At 36.3% G+C, this 19,212-nt stretch overlaps 1 protein-coding gene across 26 annotated transcripts in view; it reads left to right on the top strand.

The window, feature by feature from the left end:
- AFDN (afadin, adherens junction formation factor) overlaps positions 1-19,212 on the top strand; it is a 133,266-nt gene that overhangs the window by 42,055 nt on the left and 71,999 nt on the right. For 20 of the 26 annotated variants that reach the window (XR_012652539.1, XM_075043377.1, XM_075043369.1 and 17 more), the window contains exons 5-12: positions 271-431; positions 1,437-1,594; positions 7,463-7,574; positions 7,993-8,160; positions 9,667-9,711; positions 16,209-16,303; positions 17,042-17,304; positions 18,870-18,939. Coding sequence is in view for 25 of the 26 variants with exons in the window: in XM_075043377.1 (XP_074899478.1) it covers positions 271-431; positions 1,437-1,594; positions 7,463-7,574; positions 7,993-8,160; positions 9,667-9,711; positions 16,209-16,303; positions 17,042-17,304; positions 18,870-18,939 (1,072 nt within the window). In the remaining variant the exon portion in view is untranslated. The remainder of the gene's footprint in view (positions 1-270; positions 432-1,436; positions 1,595-7,462; positions 7,575-7,992; positions 8,161-9,666; positions 9,712-16,208; positions 16,304-17,041; positions 17,305-18,869; positions 18,940-19,212) is intronic. The other 6 variants (XM_075043368.1, XM_075043366.1, XM_075043384.1 and 3 more) reach the window with 2 other exon arrangements.

Raw genomic sequence — 19,212 nt, 5'->3', positions numbered from 1 at the left:
CCCGAGGTAGAGGGCCCCTTTTTTTCCTTTGAAAACTAGCAACCACCAGTACTTAAATTGGTTATTGTCTATTTCAGGTGAGCATGGGTACATGAACATTGTTAATCCTAGCGAAAGTGAAGTTCTTGTAGAAACCATCTTGCAATAATTTAATTGATCTCCTGTGTGTATGGATTCTACTAGCCTTTTGTCCTTTATGAAGTGATGAGGATATGTGTATTTTAAGCCATTAATGACAATTTTTTCTTTTTATTTCAACTAACTTCACAGTGAGAATTCTCGCCTTGCAGCTGAGGTTTACAAAGATATGCCTGAGACCAGCTTCACTCGCACAATATCCAATCCCGAGGTGGTTATGAAACGGCGGCGACAGCAAAAGCTAGAGAAAAGAATGCAGGAATTTCGCAGTTCTGATGGCAGACCAGACTCAGGTACTTAGATTTCTTCTGGTTAAGTCGTAAACAGTAAAATGTTCACTGAGAGGGTATTTTTAAGGCCAGCAACTCCCATAAATTTGACTTAACTTCTGCTTTCTCCAACATTCTTTGTACTTCATGGCTAATTTATCTATGGTGTTACAATGAAGGATTTGTAGAGGTAAGGAGTGTATTCTGTGATGAGCACAAGTCAAAGCTTTCAGTGATGGGCAAATTGATGGGAGAGAATATGCTTATTGATCTTGCTAACAGTGCTAAACTGGGAAAGAAGGAAGGACAGAATTAGACTTATTAAACCGACAAACTGAGGAAGTCTTCTGAAATAAATGTCATTCATTTTGCTAAGAACAAGCTGAATGACCTGAAACTAAAAATGCAACCAGTAGCACAAATACAGGATGGCAAGGAGTGATTGTTCAGGTCTGCACAAAGGATTCTGGTAGATCTTGTGAATATCAATAATCAGGTATTTCATGTTCTTGGGGGATACAACAACAGTGGTTGTATAAACATCAGTATTAAATGAATGAATGAAGCCATGTTAGTACTGATAAAACCTCAAATGATGTATTCTGTCCATGGAAGAGTAGTGAAGGAGGAGTTAGAGGTGTAGAAAACATCACCTGAGGGAAATCTTAATGGGTTTTTTAAAGAGAGGGGAGATTCTTGAAGGTCAGCACAAACTTGCTCTCAAGATGGGAAAGGTCAGTTCTTCATCCAGGCATTGTCACTGTTTCATTTTAATTTCAGGTAATATTAAGAATGGTGAAAAACTGGAGAAAAGATTTGCTTAGAGAAATTAGGAAAGCATCACTGGAGGTTTTTACCAATGGTGGAGACAAATTTATTTCGGGGATGTTAATGTAACTTTTCTTGTATTAGTGGATTGACTAAATGATTTCTGAAGGGGTTCATTTTTCTATTCCATTAAAAATATAATAAACAGCATGTCTGTCCTTTATTCTCTGGCAGCATTGTTTATTAAATTTTGTTTCCAAGGTGGGACACTGAGAATTTATGCAGACAGTTTAAAACCAAATATACCGTACAAGACAATCCTGCTGTCCACTACGGATACTGCAGACTTTGCAGTTATTGAAGCGCTGGAAAAATATGGTCTGGAGAAGGAAAACCCCAAGGATTATTGTATTGCTCGTGTAAGTGAAATTACAAAGTCACAATCTTCTCATGCTTCATATTTGATTTTGTTCCTTGCAGTAGCTTTAAAACTAAATGGAAAGACTTTGGTAGTTCTGTGACTCTTTCGTTTGTTTGCTTTAAATTTAACAGCCTCAGGAATTCTGAAGTGATTTGTCAGGTTTTTTGTTTTTAAAACCTAAATCTTCCAATCTTGCTAAATTATTACTTACTACATAGATAAACATGAATAAGGAAAGTAACCTATTTCTGTATTTGGCACAGTGACTTTATACCACTAAGTGTGCTTATGGTTCACAGATACATAAACTAATAGTTAATCCTGCAGATACCTAAATTTGTGTGTGCACAAAACTATTCCCCTGAACGAAGAGCATCTGCTCAGAGGCAAAAGTGCCAAGATGAACTGCATTATAAAAGGTGTATCTTATATGCTGTTGCCTTATGCCTTTCAGTTGTAGCTTACCCTCATTACACATCAGAAAATTTAAGTGAAACTTATGCTTATTTTCAGAATTGTATAGAATTGCTGTTTCTTAGAGGTATGGCTTTACCAAAAAGTCCAATGGGCAGTACTGATTAAAAGTTACAAACTTCTGTCCATATGATCTTCTGAAGGAGAATAGTGAGACTTGAAAACATTTGATCCTTGTTTGAGTCCAATCTTTGATTACATTTCTGGCTGTTACTTGTCTAATAAACTTGGATTTGTTGCTCCTTAAAATGATGAAAGAAAGGGGAAAATGTTTCTCATCATATTGCACTCTCTTCCCCTGCCCCTTCTCCAGTGCTTAAAGTGCCACTGGAAAACAGCAAGGGAGCTTGTATTATTTGCTATTCCCTGCACTTTCTAGCTGCTCTGAAGGATGTGGATATATCTTTGGTCTTAAAGTTGCTTTCTGATTTGTTTTTTTATGATATCTTTGAGTAACCTTAGTGTCTACTTTTGCTGTGCTAGAGCCTCTAGTGATATAATGAGCTTGGAATTGACATGTTGCTCTAATGTTGTTCTAATTATTAATAAGGAAACTGTACGGTGGTAGTGCTTTTGTAGTTTTGGAGCAGTGAACTAATCTTAGTTTTTATTGTTTAAACAGTTTTGTCTTAGTTCTAGACATACTCTTAATGACATTCTGGGCATTTTATCTTTGTCTTCATTAACCTGTAATTGGGGTCCCAACTGTGCAAGTTAATTTTACTTCACTACCGTAAAATTTTTTACATAGATTTTTATTATAGAGGGGAATAATTTTGTAAGTAATAGGGTTTTTTTAATGACACAGCGTATTAAAAATTGATTCTCAGTTTTGGCTGTGAAGTATTTTTTTGTCTACCTCTAATTATGACAATTATCTTAATATTGTGGGTTCTATGAATGAAATTCTTGATTCTCAGTCATTGATCTTATTAAATAGGCTGCTGACTTGACACACTCGTTTTTCTGCTGGTTTGAGAGAATTGTGGGCTACAGCAGAGACATTGTGACTGAGTTTGGAAGATAGTTTTGTATCAGTCTGTTTAGTTCGGAGTTAGAAGGTATTATGACATATTACGAAATATTTATATTTTAGGGAATTTATTGAACTGATTAAACTTAACCAGAGAAACTTTTGCAAGTCACTGTTGTGGTGGTGGTGGTCTCTGTCACCTCCCCTTGTATTCTGATCTTGTGTGGGGAACTTTAATGCTGAAAATAGTCTAAGGAATGTTGCTTTGATCTTGGGAAGGATTACCAAAGTCTCTGCTGTGAAGCAAATTGATTTAAATTAGTTTTCTGGAAAGCACTTCTGGAAAATATTTTGTCTTTTCTGAGCAACACATTGTCTTCATACAGTAAGTTTCTATACTGATGTAAGTTGTGGGCTTATGTTTACATTTGAAATATGTGAGTGGTCTTCATTGGCTAATAGCAGATCTTTTTTATACCTTTAAGTGTAGAAGACCTTATTGTTTTGCTCACCATAAATTATTGTAGTTGGCTGAAATCTGCTTGACCTTTCTCACTGCCTCTGCTGGTACAGTGCTTGGGTTTTAAATATGATAATCCTTCCTTTTTTAATAAAGTTGAGTATTTTTAACCTAGCTTTAAAATCTACTTTTTGCCAAATATTTTATGAAGTTGCTTTCCTTGCTTGAAATGTTAAAATATCCTAGCTTTTAGCTTGATCTGTCTTTCATCACTCTTTTCTTTTTTGGAAGCTCACAAATACAGTGCTACATAGCTGTCATGGCCATTGGTGCTCCTTTACACTGAGGTCTCATAGCTGTTCTTTACCCCTGGTGGGGCTTTTGCCCCTCTTCTTCTGACACTTTACAGTGTTCTGTGGAATACAAGTCTGTCTGGCACATGTTCCTATTTACTTTTTGTTGGGTTTAAAACAGTGTACAGTGGAATGTATAATTTCAGTTTCTTATTGGCTGGGATTTTTAAATGTTTTGTTCTCTTTGGGTGGCAGGTGAAGTGTCTTTAGAAAAGACTTAAGCAGTTGACATTTACTTAACTATTAAGATGGATTTTAAGTTACATGGCAAGACCTTTATAAGGCTGCATAAGTACCTGTAATAAAGTTCGCTTGCTTCTGAAGTTTCAGTTGAAAGGTGAACATTGTAAGAATTTTTCTTAACACTTCCCATTGACAACTTTTTACTGTAAATGGCAGTTTCCTGATAGTTCTTTGCTTTCATACCCTTGTTTGCGGTGTATCAGGATGTACCTTTATGCCCACTTGTAAAATGCTTTTTTATGTAATCAAGTGAATACAAGTTTGTTCCAATATACGTTTTGTTTCAGTTTGCTTGGTTTGAGTTTCTCTGAATAATACTGGGTTCACTGCACATCTCTCAAGATGTCTAATTAATTAGACAGTCTAGTCTTCCAAGCTACCTGTGCATATTCACTTAGGGCATAAGACTTCAGGCATGCAGCAAACTAGTTAACTCTTAGAAGTGGAATCTTTGTTAGGCTTTTGTTTTAGCATGCTCTTATTTTTCACTTGAGTATAAAGCATAAATAACTTTTTGTAATGTCGAGCAAAACCATGCGGTTCATGCTGATTAGTTTTTGGGGATTTTCTGTTGTTTTGTTTTGTTTTTAAGAAATAGACATTACAGACATGAGACATTAAATATTTTTTAGAAAGTTCCCTTGGTTTTGGTGGTTTTTTTCACAGGCATTTGTGGAGCCTGTGTTCCCAACTTGTAAGGAGAATGGAGGATTAATTCATTTGAATAAGTAGATATATTAAAACATACAGTAGATATGAGTTTTTTATTTAAAAAACATTAAAATGACAGAAGAGCTTATTGAAGAGCTATTATAGCATTTTTTTGTGTGTGTGAAAGTTTTGCTAAGGCTAGATCAGATAACTTGATCTGTAGCTGTTACTTACCACAGGCAGCTTAAATATTTGAGTATTATCTTTTCTTACTTGTTTATCCCAGCAAATGCATTGGAAGTTAAGACCTAAGTTGCTATGGACTTAATTTAAATTTCTTAGCTTGTACTTTCTGCATGTTTCACTGCATTTTAAGTGAATAAATATGGATTGGAACGACTTCATGATAATTTGTATATGCTCATGAATGCAATTATGAAGAAGCAGAGTATATTCTTCCTAATTATCTGTTAGGAATTTGTTTCAGTTTGTAGGTTGTCAGCTGATAGCCTGCTTCCAAGACTTGTGATCTTAAGCTGGTTTTACCCATCTCCATTTCCTACACTTGCAGAAATCAGGGAAATGTCTGTGCCTGATCTCAGCAGTCTGTATGGATTCAAATTCATGAAAGGATATTTAACTGCATCTTCTGTTTTTCAAAATGAAAGCAAATCTCTACCCATGAGCCAAAAGACAATCATAATATAAACTTGTTCCCATGTTTTTCCGTTACTCTAAAATGTAGGCATTTCAGCTTTGGGGGTGACACTGAGGCAGCATTTGCCTAAAGCATAGATATGTTTTCTAAAGTGGCTTTGTCACAATTAGAAGCCTCCTGGCCTGTAGAAGCCCAGATGTGGTGTTTTGTGTCTCTCCGCAGGCTAGGTCATGCACTTTTTTTTAGGCGAGGTGTGCCTGAGTTATCAGTTCACACTTCCTGAGACATGGGAGGGACCGTAACTGGTGGAGAGGACAAGGGGATTAGTGCTTTTGGGACCCCTCTTCTCTAACCTGTCTAGTTTACTTAAGCCCAACGCCAAGTACAGATGCGCATCCAAGTTGCAAGGCAGAAGTAGTATCAAGTATTAGCACCTATGTATTTTTATCTCATCTGTCCTCCAACTTCACTGCTTTTGGGTTTTCTTTGGTTTGCTCCCCAGTCCAGTATTGGTCAGCCCCTGGTATGCATGCTGTAGTGTGTAGTTCTTGTGTTGTAATTAGGTACCTTCTGTCTGGAGGGCTTTGGAATTTAAAAACTGTTGCTTGTTGAATAAGGCTTGAAACACAGTGTTACTTTAATTAGCTAATCAAAATTATCCCGTAGGTATAATTGATTTTAAAATCTGAGATGTGAAATAGAGTGGTTTGGCAAGATAAGATTTGAGTGTAGATGTGTTTCTGTTTCCCTTCAGTTTATACATTTTAATGTTTTCCTCGTTTCATAATGTCTTGTCTATTTGAAAATCTAATTAAAGATAATTTGATTAGTTCTATGTTTAGCCAGGTTTTGCATAGAAAATGTTTTAGGGAAAGGCCAATGACTCGATTACATACTTTTGATGTTAAATGTACTTGTTTCCTGCTTGGAAGAAGATGAAAGGATGTTTGAGGTGGATCTGTGAGAACTTAGTTAACGCTGAAATGGGTGTGGAGAGAAGGCGACAAGTAAGAGTGGAAAGCCTCTTGAGGGCTGCAGCGTAGTAGTGTGCAGTAGCCAATAGCTCCGTGACTTCCGAAGGTGTTACCTGGGTCATAGTTCAGAGATGGGAATACTTTTGAGTAGTTTGTTTAAAATAGAGCTGTCTATGAATTTAAATAACACTGTTAGGATCACAAATGAGGGAGTAAAATTTATTTTATTTTTTTTATTCAGCTTTGAAAGATCTACCTTTAACTCAGAAGGTACTCACGCACTGTAATACTGCTTGTCATTGTTTTTTATGTTTGATTGCTGTGGAGAGCAGTAATGCAAATGTGCGTGAAATCACAGCCTGTGTCTTCTTTAGAGTCAGAACTCATGAATCAAGGTTTCCCCCTTCCTCTACCTTGTAAGGATACAGCTGTAAAAGGTATGAATGGTCTGTGGTTCCGTTCCCAAAGTGTACTTAGTTTTGGTTCTTCTTTAAAGCTAGGCAGCATGAAGCAATTGCGTGAAACGCACCTGTCATGCCCCTAGTCTCTGTGTAGATCAGGTAAAGGTTGGGCAAGACAAGGATGCAGGAGGTATCACGACATTAGCTTTGCCAGCTTGTCTTGCCATTTCTAGAGATACTTCCATGTTGCCTTAGTGGAATGGCATTAGCAAAATGAAAGGCTGATTCCAGAGTGTGAGATAATAAAGGAAACTTAAGTTTTATTTTAAAATAAAAAATCTCCACAGGTTTTGTTGGTTTTTTTTCTTTCCCTTGGCTGTTGAGAAATTGGAATAATTTTGTTTACTGGAAGATGGTCTTGTCTATGTTAAGTGTAACTTGCTTTCCTTTGCTTTTTAAATATATCTGGTGTTCTGGGAAGTGTGGTTTAACCATAACAAGAGGCAAGAGAGAGAGAGTTAGAAAAAGTCTTGGAAAGCAAAATGCATTTAAAGTTACTGAATTCTTTTGTTTTATCTCTTGTTATAAACAAACACAAATAATCAGAAGAGATACCCTTGAATCTGCTGTTCTAAATATCTACTAACAGCTCTGAAAACTGATAATGGTTCTTTTCTAGGTCATGCTGCCTCCTGGTGCTCAGCACTCTGATGATAAAGGTGCTAAAGAAACTATTCTTGATGATGATGAGTGTCCACTGCAGATATTCAGGGAGTGGCCTAGTGATAAAGGTATGTCTAAAAAGCTTTAAGAGATTTTTGTGCCTTGGGTGTTGTAAGCTGTGGAGTGGACCCCTGCAAAGTAAGAAATTGGAACATATATTTTAAAGTGCTTTGTTTTCAGGCACTTTTAATACTAAGTGCTTTTAGAGTTATTTACTATTTCATTCAGCACTGTTTCTGGTAATGCAACTTTAGACTCCCCACCTCCTGCCCCCCCCCCCCCCCCCATTTTATCCTAAAGTTTCTGAATTATCCACTGTGGAGAAGTATGCTGTTAATCTTTTAAGTAGTTTTAACTTAAAAATAACTGCATAAAGAAGTGTCAGGAACTTAGTAATCCAGTGGAACACTTACAAATTAATGGATGTTGGGTATGTGATTGTTCATTGATAGTGAGACTCAAAGGATGTATAATACTGTGTTTTAGGAATACTAGTCTTTCAGTTGAAAAGGCGGCCTGCTGATTATGTCCCAAAGAAATCCAAGAAAATAGCTGATGGAAAGCCATTAAAGGGGAAGGAAAGAGTTGACGGGTCTAGCTATGGCTCTTGCCTTCCTCCTGAGAAACTACCATACCTGGTAGAATTAAGCCCAGGTAAGAATTCTGGTTATCTAATAATCTAAATTCCATTATTACATAGTCATTTAGATTTTCCAAAAATAAGACTTTCATTGGAAGTACAGGAAAGTCTGTTGGCAGTGTAAGTGAATGGCACATCAATTGTTCTTCTGATGTCAGATTCTGAATTGGAGCTATCTAGAAGTAGAGCTGCATATTGCTATAATACCGAAATTTCAGTAGCAAATATTTGGAGTAAAAAAAAAAAATGATTGACTTATGACTTTGTCTCTACTAGCATGGTTTCAAGAATGAAGTTTTGTTTCAAAACCAAAAAAATCATTCAGTCTTCCTTTGGATTTTGGGGTTTAAAACTTGGTAATAAGTAAAATGGTTTAACATGTCATCTTGTGACTTGGAGGGGGAACCAGAAAAGCACTGCTTAAATCTGTTTTGGTTTACATTTAGAAGTATACTGTAGCATGCTGAGTAAGATATATTTGACAGTGCCATACATGAAAAATACATTTTTACAAGGACAAGAACATGAATTTTTAAATCGAACTTATTTGCTAAACTTCTTTCAGCCTGTATGGAACCTTCAAACAGACTAGCAAGGCTGGGTTTTATTTTGGCATCATTGCAACTGTCTGGGCTACATTGTAATTTACAATTAACTTTATGATCTAGGAACAGCCAGGGGAGCTTGATTGTTTATAGCACAACAACTGATAAAACACATACAGCTTCTACTCTGATTTTCTATTGTCTTCATATTTGCAGCTCTTTTTCCTACTGAGTGTAACTTGGGTACATTCAGGTATCCAGACAAGTGATTTACAATTTGAAGTGTGGTTGTTTACCTTTTGGGAAGCAAAGTTGGAAATTGGTGCTGAAAACTTTGACCAGAACTGTAAACAAAAGTTTAAATTCATAGTCAAATAGTGTGGATTTTAAAAAGAACAAAACAAAAAAAACCCAGATGAAATTAGCAGTACACATAATATATTAAGTGTATTTTACATTGTGTTCTATATGCTGAGGTTTGATTTGCCTATTAATATTTCAGGTTGTTTTAATGGTACTTTCTTTTCTTGTGCTCTAAACTCCTACTCTTGGTGGAGTCTAGTTGCTTTAGTATTAAAACTTTGTGCTTGGGCAGTGGAGCAAGACATCCATTAACTGAGAGAGGAAAAACAATCTGAAATGCCACAGGTGGCAAAGCTGTGTACTAAGCCTTTGCACGTTGCCTGTGGGACTGACCTATTGTTCATGTTTTTCTTCTAACAGCTTGTTGTCGCTTTTCTAAACAATAAGGATTGTTCCATTCAGTAGCTTTGTAGTACTGATGTCTTTATGCAGTTTCTAAAGTTGAAAGAGTTTAATGCACTTCATCCTTAGAAATTGAGTAAGTGTTGTCTGGCTACAGTTTCACCCTTTCCTGTCTTTTTCTTTTCCTGCCCTCTTCCGCATGTTCTGCATGGTATCTGTCCTGCTGGTGCTGCCTTCACCTGGGTCCTCTGCATGTGTTTCTAACCCCAGGGAGAAGGAATCACTTTGCCTACTACAACTATCACGCTTATGAAGGTAACGCTATATTTAATACTGTTCTCTCATTAGTCACTAAAAACATGACTGGCTGTAAATCTTTTGTTTCTTGTTGACAAATGAAAGGCTATCTTGGTTATCTTACTTTTTTCCAAGGGACTGATTCTGTGAAGTAATCATCTGTCTTGTCAGCTGCCATTTAATTATTCTATCTGTGAACAAAGATCATGAATGTGCTACCACCTAAAAGAGTTCAACCTTCCAGCTAACAACTAAATTTCATAGGGAGGTTTACAAGCAGTATTGTGGTAGAAAGAAAAACGTTCTTTGATCCATCTGCTTGCAGAATTCATAGTTAAAAGCAAATTGGGTAAATGGCATGGAAGTTAATTGTGCTTGTCAGTGTTTGATGGCATTCATGCAGTAGATTAAATCTGTGATGATTTTTATGTGAAATAGTATTTGGACCACTGGTAAAGTGACCTGACTTTCTGCTCTGTGGTGGCCCATAGCATCCTTTGGTATTTCTACTGCCTGGCTTGTAGTGTTGTCTAACATTAACGGTATACATCAAAGAGATTTAGCCACGTTAGACAGTAATGTCTTGTTCAGTTTTATCTGTAGCATTTGAAATTGATAACCTAACCTACAAATATTATGGATCTTTTGATTCTCCTTAAAGTTTAGAGTAATGTGCAGATACATCCTGGTTTCGCCAAATAGACAAGAATAGAAAGCCACTTTCTTCTTCATCATTAAATATCTACCAAAATACCTTTTCCTTTTCTTAGTTTGTTAGTGTCCGTTTCCTCGTTTTATTTTCTAGACTGCTATGAAAATACTATATGTCTGTCGGTGTTGCTCACCCTTTCATGGCTGTGGAGTACAACACTGGGGTTTAAAGAACTCTGTTCAAACTTAAGCCTCCAGTGCTCACCTCTGATGTATTCAGACTTCCATTTCATTAATGTCATTATTCCAGAAAGCAGAAAAAGTTCTGTAGAGTGTGCTGAACTAATAAGCGTAGACGAGTTCCACAGGTACACCTGACCATTGGGTAGAAAGCTTGAAATTTGGTTGCATCTCACTGGAAAAAAAATTAAAATCTTAAATTCTTAAATCTTTCTCACAAGTGTGAAAAAGAGGTCTTTTTCACAATGCATTTTGGGATACTTATACTTACAGAAGTAACTCCAGTAGAAATGTCCTTCTGTCAAAACACTGGCTGTTTATATTCTTGCAGAAGAACCTGGCAGACTTCGGTTTCATGCCCTGTGCAATTGCACAAATTCAGTAAGTTTACTACTGGAAGTATGTCCTGTTTTTCTGCTTCTCCACAGCTGCTGATGTTGCTGGTTGTATGACTTTTATAGACTGAAGATCAGATTCTGCACAGTATGGTAGAGGATGCACTTCAGTAGCTTGTGGCTGTAAATGTGGCAGTCAGCAATTGTCTCTGTCTTCCAAGTCACGTAAACAAACCAATAAACTGAGGTGAATCTGATAGTAATAGGAATAGACTGGATAGGCTGAAGTGAGATATGGCAGCACTTTAAATAGCTGATGCTGTCTATGTTATCTGTAAATATGGTTGCTGATGAGTTCAGGGATGTTACTAACTTCAGTTGTTCAATCATAATACTTAAAGGCTGGGAAAAGTGACAAAAAGCCATTTTTTTAGGATGTGAGCCTCTGAGATTTATCATACAAGCCTGAAATAAAAATTAAAAGCATTAAAAAAAAAAAAGGCAAAACCTTAAGCCTTCTCTTCCTGCCTCATCACAAAAAAAGCAACCCTGAGCTTTAGAATTGATAGCAATGGGAGATGCTGAGAACATGCAGGTATAACAACTCGGAAAGAAGAATTGCAGGAGGTTGGAGAAGCTTGAAAGCCTTGACCAGGGTGGTTTGCCCGGCCAACCTTCCTTCTGAGAACAGAACTGCAGTATGGTATGTGGTAACACTTTTACGTGTTAGTTTGAAGGAGCTTTGTTGTTTGTTACATTCCTCACTGAATCTTCCTTTACCAAAAATGTTTGCTATTGGCTCTTTCTGCTGAAAGAGCACATCTTGTCTGAAATTTAATAGCAGAATTATCTCCTGAATTTGACATTTCAAATCTCCCCCACCAATCTCTTAAACTTCTTGCTGACTAAATTCTTAGCACTCAGGAACTTGTGCAGGAAATGTGATGCTTTTCAAATGTGGATTTAACTGATTTTTAAGTCAATAGGTGCAGTTCCTTGTGTGGATGTTTTTGTTCAACTTTGGGCTTACTTGTTTTCTATGATCTGATCTTCTGGTTTTAAGTCAATACTATTTCCCAGCATTGTTTCAAGCACTGGATTAGCGAAATCAATTTAAAATTACCATCTCCAAAGTGGTGTAGAGTTTACCTTTTAGTGGTGAAGTAATGCATTTAAAATATATGTCTATGAAGAGAGCCTGTCTTATCTCTTTCTGTTGATGAAAAATGTACATTTGCATTATGAATCACTAAGTTGATGTGCTTACAGTGATTGTTCACTTCTGTTCACTACACAGCACACACTGGTATTTGAAGTGTGAATGTTGACTCGTAACTGCATAAACCCAGTCATGAAATCTATTTACATTGCATCCTTAGCATGGAAACTGAGAGAAAGCCAAAGTTTTCACAGATTTTACGTAAACAATTTCACTAGTGACTATAGGTCACTATAGTAATATACTGTGCATCTTTTTGCTTCACACTCTGTGTTTTATAGCGGTTTTTACTGTACATTTACATGCTTTAGTGTTTTTGAAAAACACTGTTTCCTGCCTGGTCTTTGGTGATAAGGTCTGCTTTCTGATTGAGGGTTACCTCTTGAAATACAAGGTTTCAATCTGTGATAGGCAGTATACACAGGCGTTTATGTATCTTCATATGTGTACTTCTGTCATGGAGGAAAATAACTCATGAAAGTTATTTCAAATGCAAACTGTACCAAGTTTATTCGAACCCTCATATGATGTCACTGGGAAGAGCTTTTTCAGTTAGATAATTAAGTTTAATGTATGCAGTAGTGGCTGACTTGGTCTCTTGAATCATAGTTCTTGCTTCTTCAGCTTGTGTCTTGGAGGCATATCTGGGAGGCATATTCCAATTCAATTTTCTAGGCTTAAACCTAGCCCCCCCCCCCCCCCCCCCCAAAAAAAAAGAAAAACCCAAAAAGACGTTTTCTGTACCTATTTAGCTCTGCTAATGTTATTCAGTCATGGGTGCCATAAATAGAATACAGGCCATCTTTATTCCATGCCATGTGTTACTTATGCACACATATAAAATGAACAAGTTTGTATAGAATTCATACATTTTCCTTATGCCTCTTCCTGCTGCTTCTGCGTTGTTTATTAATGCCCACCGTTCTGAGAACTTCGATCTTTCAAATTTCTGAATGAAAAGAAAATTATTGTTGTGTCAGATAAAAACCCCAGGTGTATTATTCCATCCCCCGCAAATTCTGGACCTTAACTCGTATGACTTAGATCGTATGTACTGCCTTTCGGAACCATCAGACGTCTTTAAAGTTTGGTCCTTAGAAGCTAAGAACAGCCTTCTTGGACTGTCACGGTTTGGGGAGCAGGGACTTTGCCATAGGTAGGGCAGAATCTGTATCCTGCTGCAGTGAGTTGAAGAATGCATTCCAAACAACATTTAGGCGAGCTTCCAGCTGTTGAAAAACAGGAAATACAAGACTGTAGTATAATGCAACCTTCCTTCCCTCCTGCATCCCTCCCCTAGAACAAAAAGGCCTTTCATCCTTTTTAGAATTTGTAGTAATTCTCTTCAAGATTAAGATACCTTTTACTGTAGAAATGGGTTTTTACTGGTGGGTGATTATGTGTGTGTTCCAAATGACTTTCGGTAACTCCTTGAATTTTTCTCATTTTCCTGGGAAGAAAAAAAAAAAGTTTGTATCTAGTGCTGTGGTTTTAAAGTAAGGTTTTTTTTCTTGTTATATTAGACACTCCAGAGAAACGAAACAGTCTTAATTTGCCTCAGCAGAAACACTGTGATACTAAAATACATTTCTTATGTGAAAGCACATTTTATGTGACATGCACCTATATTGAGGATATACAGTGGTTTGAGGTAAACGTTTATTAGCAGGAACTCTGTATTGATTGATTATTCACAAGTGCTGAACTCAGGAATAAGATTCTGAAGTTATCTTAAATAAACACGTGAAAAAGATAATATTTTATTATGTATTTTACAGAATATTTCAGAAATATGTAGGAATTTTTTTAAGTTTGGGGTTTTTTTTCTTCTTAAGATGACAAAAATGAAAAAATACCGTGGGGGTGGGGCATATATTTAGTATAAAGGTGAAATCACTAGACTGTAAAGCCTGTTCTCTAACCTGTATAAAAAGGGCTTAGGAGAAAGTGCCAGAAGAAATTAAGAACAAAAGCCCTAAATAACTAACCCTGACTTCTGTGCCACTGACTTTTGAAATTCCAGTATTTCTGCATGTTGAAGAAGGGTCCTTGCCTCCAAACGGAATCTGGTATCTTTTGGGTGCCAGTTTTAGCAAACTGGGATGTGGATAGGAGGAGGAAATGTTTGGCTTTTGGATTCATAAATAAATAAATGAAGGAGCTACTCTAAGTTTTGATGTGTAAGTTGTGGGGAGACGTAATAACAATTCAGAGAATTGGGGATAAGCAGCCAGATGTATTTGGTAGTGTATTACATGTCTGCATTTGGTGACATTGAAGATACAGCTCTGTAATTTCTGATTAGTATCATTAAGTATTAAAAACTGCACACAGTTTAAATTGCTGAAGATAGTATATTAGCATTACTTTTTTTAGTGTACAATGATATTGTATGTCTTTATTGAGTCAAATATTGGGATTTAATAAAAGGCTTATCCCTGTACCTGAAAAATGTCGAGAGGACTGAGTGCTCTTACGTTTAATACTTCTTTTGTGATGGATGACCTGCTACTATTACAATAGTGATTCTAAATATATTCAATAACTGGTTATTACTATAGTATCAGCACTTAACTTTGGTATTTGTAGTACTAGTCTATGGACTGTCTCTGCCTGATGTCTTTATGTCCCAATAACATCACAACACCTCCAGGAGAAGCTTAGTACTAGAAGCATCTATTATTTTTTTTCCTATGTCAGAAACATGTAAAATTCTGTTGGTATCATTCTTCATTGATACCCAGCTTCTTTCCCCCTCCATTCACTGTGTTTTTTCTGTTCTTTTGTACTGTTGCCTTCCTTTCTTTCTATCCTCTGCTTTTAATCAGTGTATAGTTCTTAAAGGTTAAATTTTCTCTGTGCTGTTGACTTTCAATTCCTTTAGATAATGTTCATTGAAGGACTGTAGAGGACTTCATGCACTAAGTGAAATTTTATGGTTAAATGGCTTGCATTCTGATTTTAATTTTTAACTTCCTTGTAATAATGCTGGGTGATTACAGTTAGATTTATGGAGGTTCTGTTTATATATTGACTTTCATTTAAAATTCAAAGATGACTAAAGTCCTACTGAAGGCAATATCACTGTATGTGCCATGGCTTTAGTAATATTCTCTAATGCTTTTTCGGGATGACTTGAAATCATTGTTCATGTCCACAGGTAAGACATTCTTTGTCTTGCAGCCGCCCTTTTTTTTCATCTTCCCTTTGGAGAAGAAATTGGAGAGAAGTCAGAAGTGGCAGTATTAGTTTAGTATCTGATAGTATTTAGAGTTGTGGTATTTTCTGGGAAGCAGGGAAGACTTATATGTATGCCAAAATCCATCTATGTTAGCCTGTGAAGGCAGCAGCTAAACCCTGTGCTGCATCTGGTGTACCTTCTGAAATTTTATTCTATTTGGACAATGTTCTTTGCGGGGGAGGAGGAAGATGAACTTTCGTTGACCTCATTTTCTGCGAGATGAAAATACAGGTCAATGGGACTATAAAGATAAGGCCAGAAGTGCTGCAGTCCTGTATATCAAGACTAAAGCTGTCATAGGTAAACACTTTGTAACATTCTCTTTTAATATGGCCCTATTTGAGTATCTGATGAATGGGAAAGTTTGGTGTGTTGGCCGTCTGTCAGTAGATATTGCTGATAATGTGTACTCCTAGTAAGATCAATAAATAATATTACTATAGAGATCTGCAGATATCTTATTTTCTAAATCTTTTAAACCCGTATTGATAAACCCATATAAAATCTTAGAGATTAACAAAACATGTATTGTTTAAAGTACTAAGGAAACAGAGAAAGTTCTTCGAAGTATGTTCAGAATAGTAGTTCTTGATTACTTTGCTCTTTGCACTTGTAGAAAACAGCCACTCTGAGTGGGCTCTGTCTACTTTCAGTGGTTTTACATGACGATGAACAACTGAGTTCCCAACAAATCTTAAAAGAATGTCACTCAGTTACTTTTTAGGTAAACACCTCTACTCTGAACTAAATTGCAATAGTGTAGGGTTGCAATAGTAGTGTATTTGAACTTTAATAACTTGCAAATTAACACTTGTCACTTGCTGTACAGATGGTTCTGACTCCAGAGATAAGCCAAAGCTCTATCGTCTACAATTAAGTGTCACTGAAGTTGGAACCGAAAAATTTGATGACAATTCCATTCAGGTATGGAAAAAAAGCAGACTCGGGTGACAGAACTGATCTGATCTCTGGTCAGTTAAGTGTAATTGTGGAAACTAGTAAAATGTTCTGTGAATACCCTTCAAAGCTAGAAGGGTAAAATGTTGCTGCAATTTCATGTTAATGGTCGTAACTCTCTGATTCATTTTACTTTCTCTCTCTTGCTTTATGAGGAAAGTAAGGGTTTCATTATTTAAAGTGGGGTATTCTTTTTCATCGCTGGATCAAATGGTATTTATCGGTGTTATCACAACTGCTTAATGGCTTTCAAGTCCTAGTCTCAACCCCTTTGAGTGAGGTAATATTTCTTAAATGTATAAAACAAGCGTAGTTGTATGAAGTTCATGCCAGGGAGTCTCTTACAGCACCCTGGGTCCACGTCAGTGCAGCAGTTGACTTGTAAATACTTGCATTGTGAGATTTCCCATCAAAACAGCAAGTGGAAGAAAACAGTTCTGAACAGCATATGACCAAAAAAGTGAAAAACTTTTCATTAAGGGATTTCTGCTGCACGTATTAGTTAAATGTGTGTTTTATTATCTCTGTTGCAAGGAAAATTGAAGTGAAACTCAACTGATTTTTAGCACCACTCATCTGTGTTAAATTCATAAGAAAGCAAAGTTACTAGTCTGTAAATAGGATAAGCTGCAGCTCAATCTTTCTGTTTTAATTTCTGCTGCTGTATAATTTAGGTTATTCCATGTTGATTAATTCTATTTCCAGTTATTTGGTCCAGGAATTCAGCCTCATCATTGTGACCTCACTAATATGGACGGAGTTGTTACTGTAACCCCGAGAAGCATTGATGCCGAAACCTACGTGGAAGGTCAGCGTATTTCAGAAACCACTATGCTGCAAAGTGGAATGAAGGTTCAGTTTGGGTCATCTCATGTATTTAAGTTTGTGGATCCCACTCAGGACCATATTATTCCCAAAAGACCTATTGATGCAAGTCTTATGGTCAAAGGTCCAAGACACAAAACTGGGTGAGTAAAATTCATTTTCTTCCCACTGAGGTGAAGGGGGGAGCCTTTGGAAAAAATAGAGAATGAGCGCATTATAAACAGCCTGTGACTAGAGTGTGACTTTAAATGAGTTCCAAGTAGCTGCTTTTAAGTGTTAAGTATATAACTGTTTTAATACTTGAGCTCCACCTTGTGATTTTTTTTAGGATTAGCAAGTGTCTTTTTCATTATGAAGTATTCAGACAAGTTTTCCTGATGCTCACTTTTGTGTTAAAAACAGTGGAACGCCGTATTTTAATGTATTTCAAAGGTCATCCAACCTCCAGGAAAAGTAAAGAATTCACTGAATGTTTTCAGAGAGCCTGGTTTTTGTTTTTTCTCAGGTAGTAACTTTTAAAATTGCACTAGAAGGATTTGGAAATTAGGTAGGGTAGTCATGAAATGATACTGTCAAGATAGGGAACTAAATGTCTCAATATAGTAACCACTTTTTACAGTGTGATTACTTATCTTCTGGTTTGTATTGCAAGGACTAACAGTCCAGAAGTCCACCCTGTTTGTTTCTCTGTATATTCATATTTTTGATAGGTGCCTAATAAAAATACTGATTATAGATATAGTGACTTGTAGGGGCTCAGGTATTCTGTTCAGTGGCTATAGAAATGTTCAGGAGAAACAACCTTAAAATTGGACTGTATAGCATGGGGAAAATCCCCATCATATCTTCCATCCTCTCTGGGTCCAAATGAGGCTACTACTATAGTATACTGTGGTTTGGAAAAGAAACAAAGCGGCTTGGAGAGGAGTGAAGGATACCTAGGAAAAGAGGGTCTTTCTGCTGAGTTAATACAGATGCATACTTTAACCATTATTATTTTTTCTCCACTTTATTTTAATGTGGTAGTACACTGTGTGCTTGTTGTAGGATCTGTCTGCAGGAAGACCTCCAGCCATTTAGCTGTCATATAATATTACTGCTTAAATCTTGAGTTCATTCTACATCTAGCCTGCAGATCAATAATCAAATGCTCTTGCAGGTTCACATAATCAACTGCAAAGCACTGCACTACTGCAGAGCTTTACCTGGACAGCAAAATCTCTGGCAAAGGGCTATTGCAGCTGGAACAATCAAAGTTTTTTTTTTTAAATCTTTAGAATAACCAGATAATAAAATGTATTACTATGATTTATGAATGATTTACATTATCAAGATTGTTGTACATTTAGTACTGAAGAGCTGAGCAAAAAATTGTAGCAAGTCTACTACAGTGAATACAATACCTTGAATGTATTTTTATGTGGTTTTATATTTACATTATTTATGTTCATGCATATTTATATTTTCTTGCTTGATTGGGAAAAAATATAACTAAGAATCTGTTTTCCCAAAGGAAACTATCTGTATAAATATTTGTAGTGTTTTTCTATAAAGAATTGATAACCCCTTTTAAAACATGGATATCAACTGGAATCATGGTATACCTCTTGAATTTTAATTCACTTATTTTAGCTACTCTGTTCCTTGTTTGTTAAATATTTAACAATATAATTTCTAAAAAGTACTTGAAATGTTACCTTGTTTTTAGAGCTGTACAGGAAACCACATTTGATCTGGAGGGTGATGTTCACAGTGGAACAGCATTACCGGCAAGCAAGGTATTATGTTATGACTAAATTATCAATAAAAAATAAAGGAAGATGTGTAAGTTAGGTCAAAATTATAACATCAGTAGTATTTGGTAAAGTGCGGCCAGTTCATCATTCTCCCCAGCCATTTCCTTTTGTGGGTGAGCTTGGGTATCATGTGCAGCATGGGTTTTTTTGGTGGTTTTTGTTTTGTTTTGTTTTTCCACAAAACTGTTTTGTTTAAGTTTGTATTAGCATTTGACATGTATTCCATGCCAATAATAGTAGCTTCTTTTAGGGAAA

The sequence above is a fragment of the Buteo buteo genome, chromosome 12 (assembly GCF_964188355.1).
Source record: "Buteo buteo chromosome 12, bButBut1.hap1.1, whole genome shotgun sequence".
NCBI lineage: Eukaryota > Metazoa > Chordata > Aves > Accipitriformes > Accipitridae > Buteo > Buteo buteo.
This window is presented reverse-complemented; position numbering and strand designations above follow the sequence as displayed.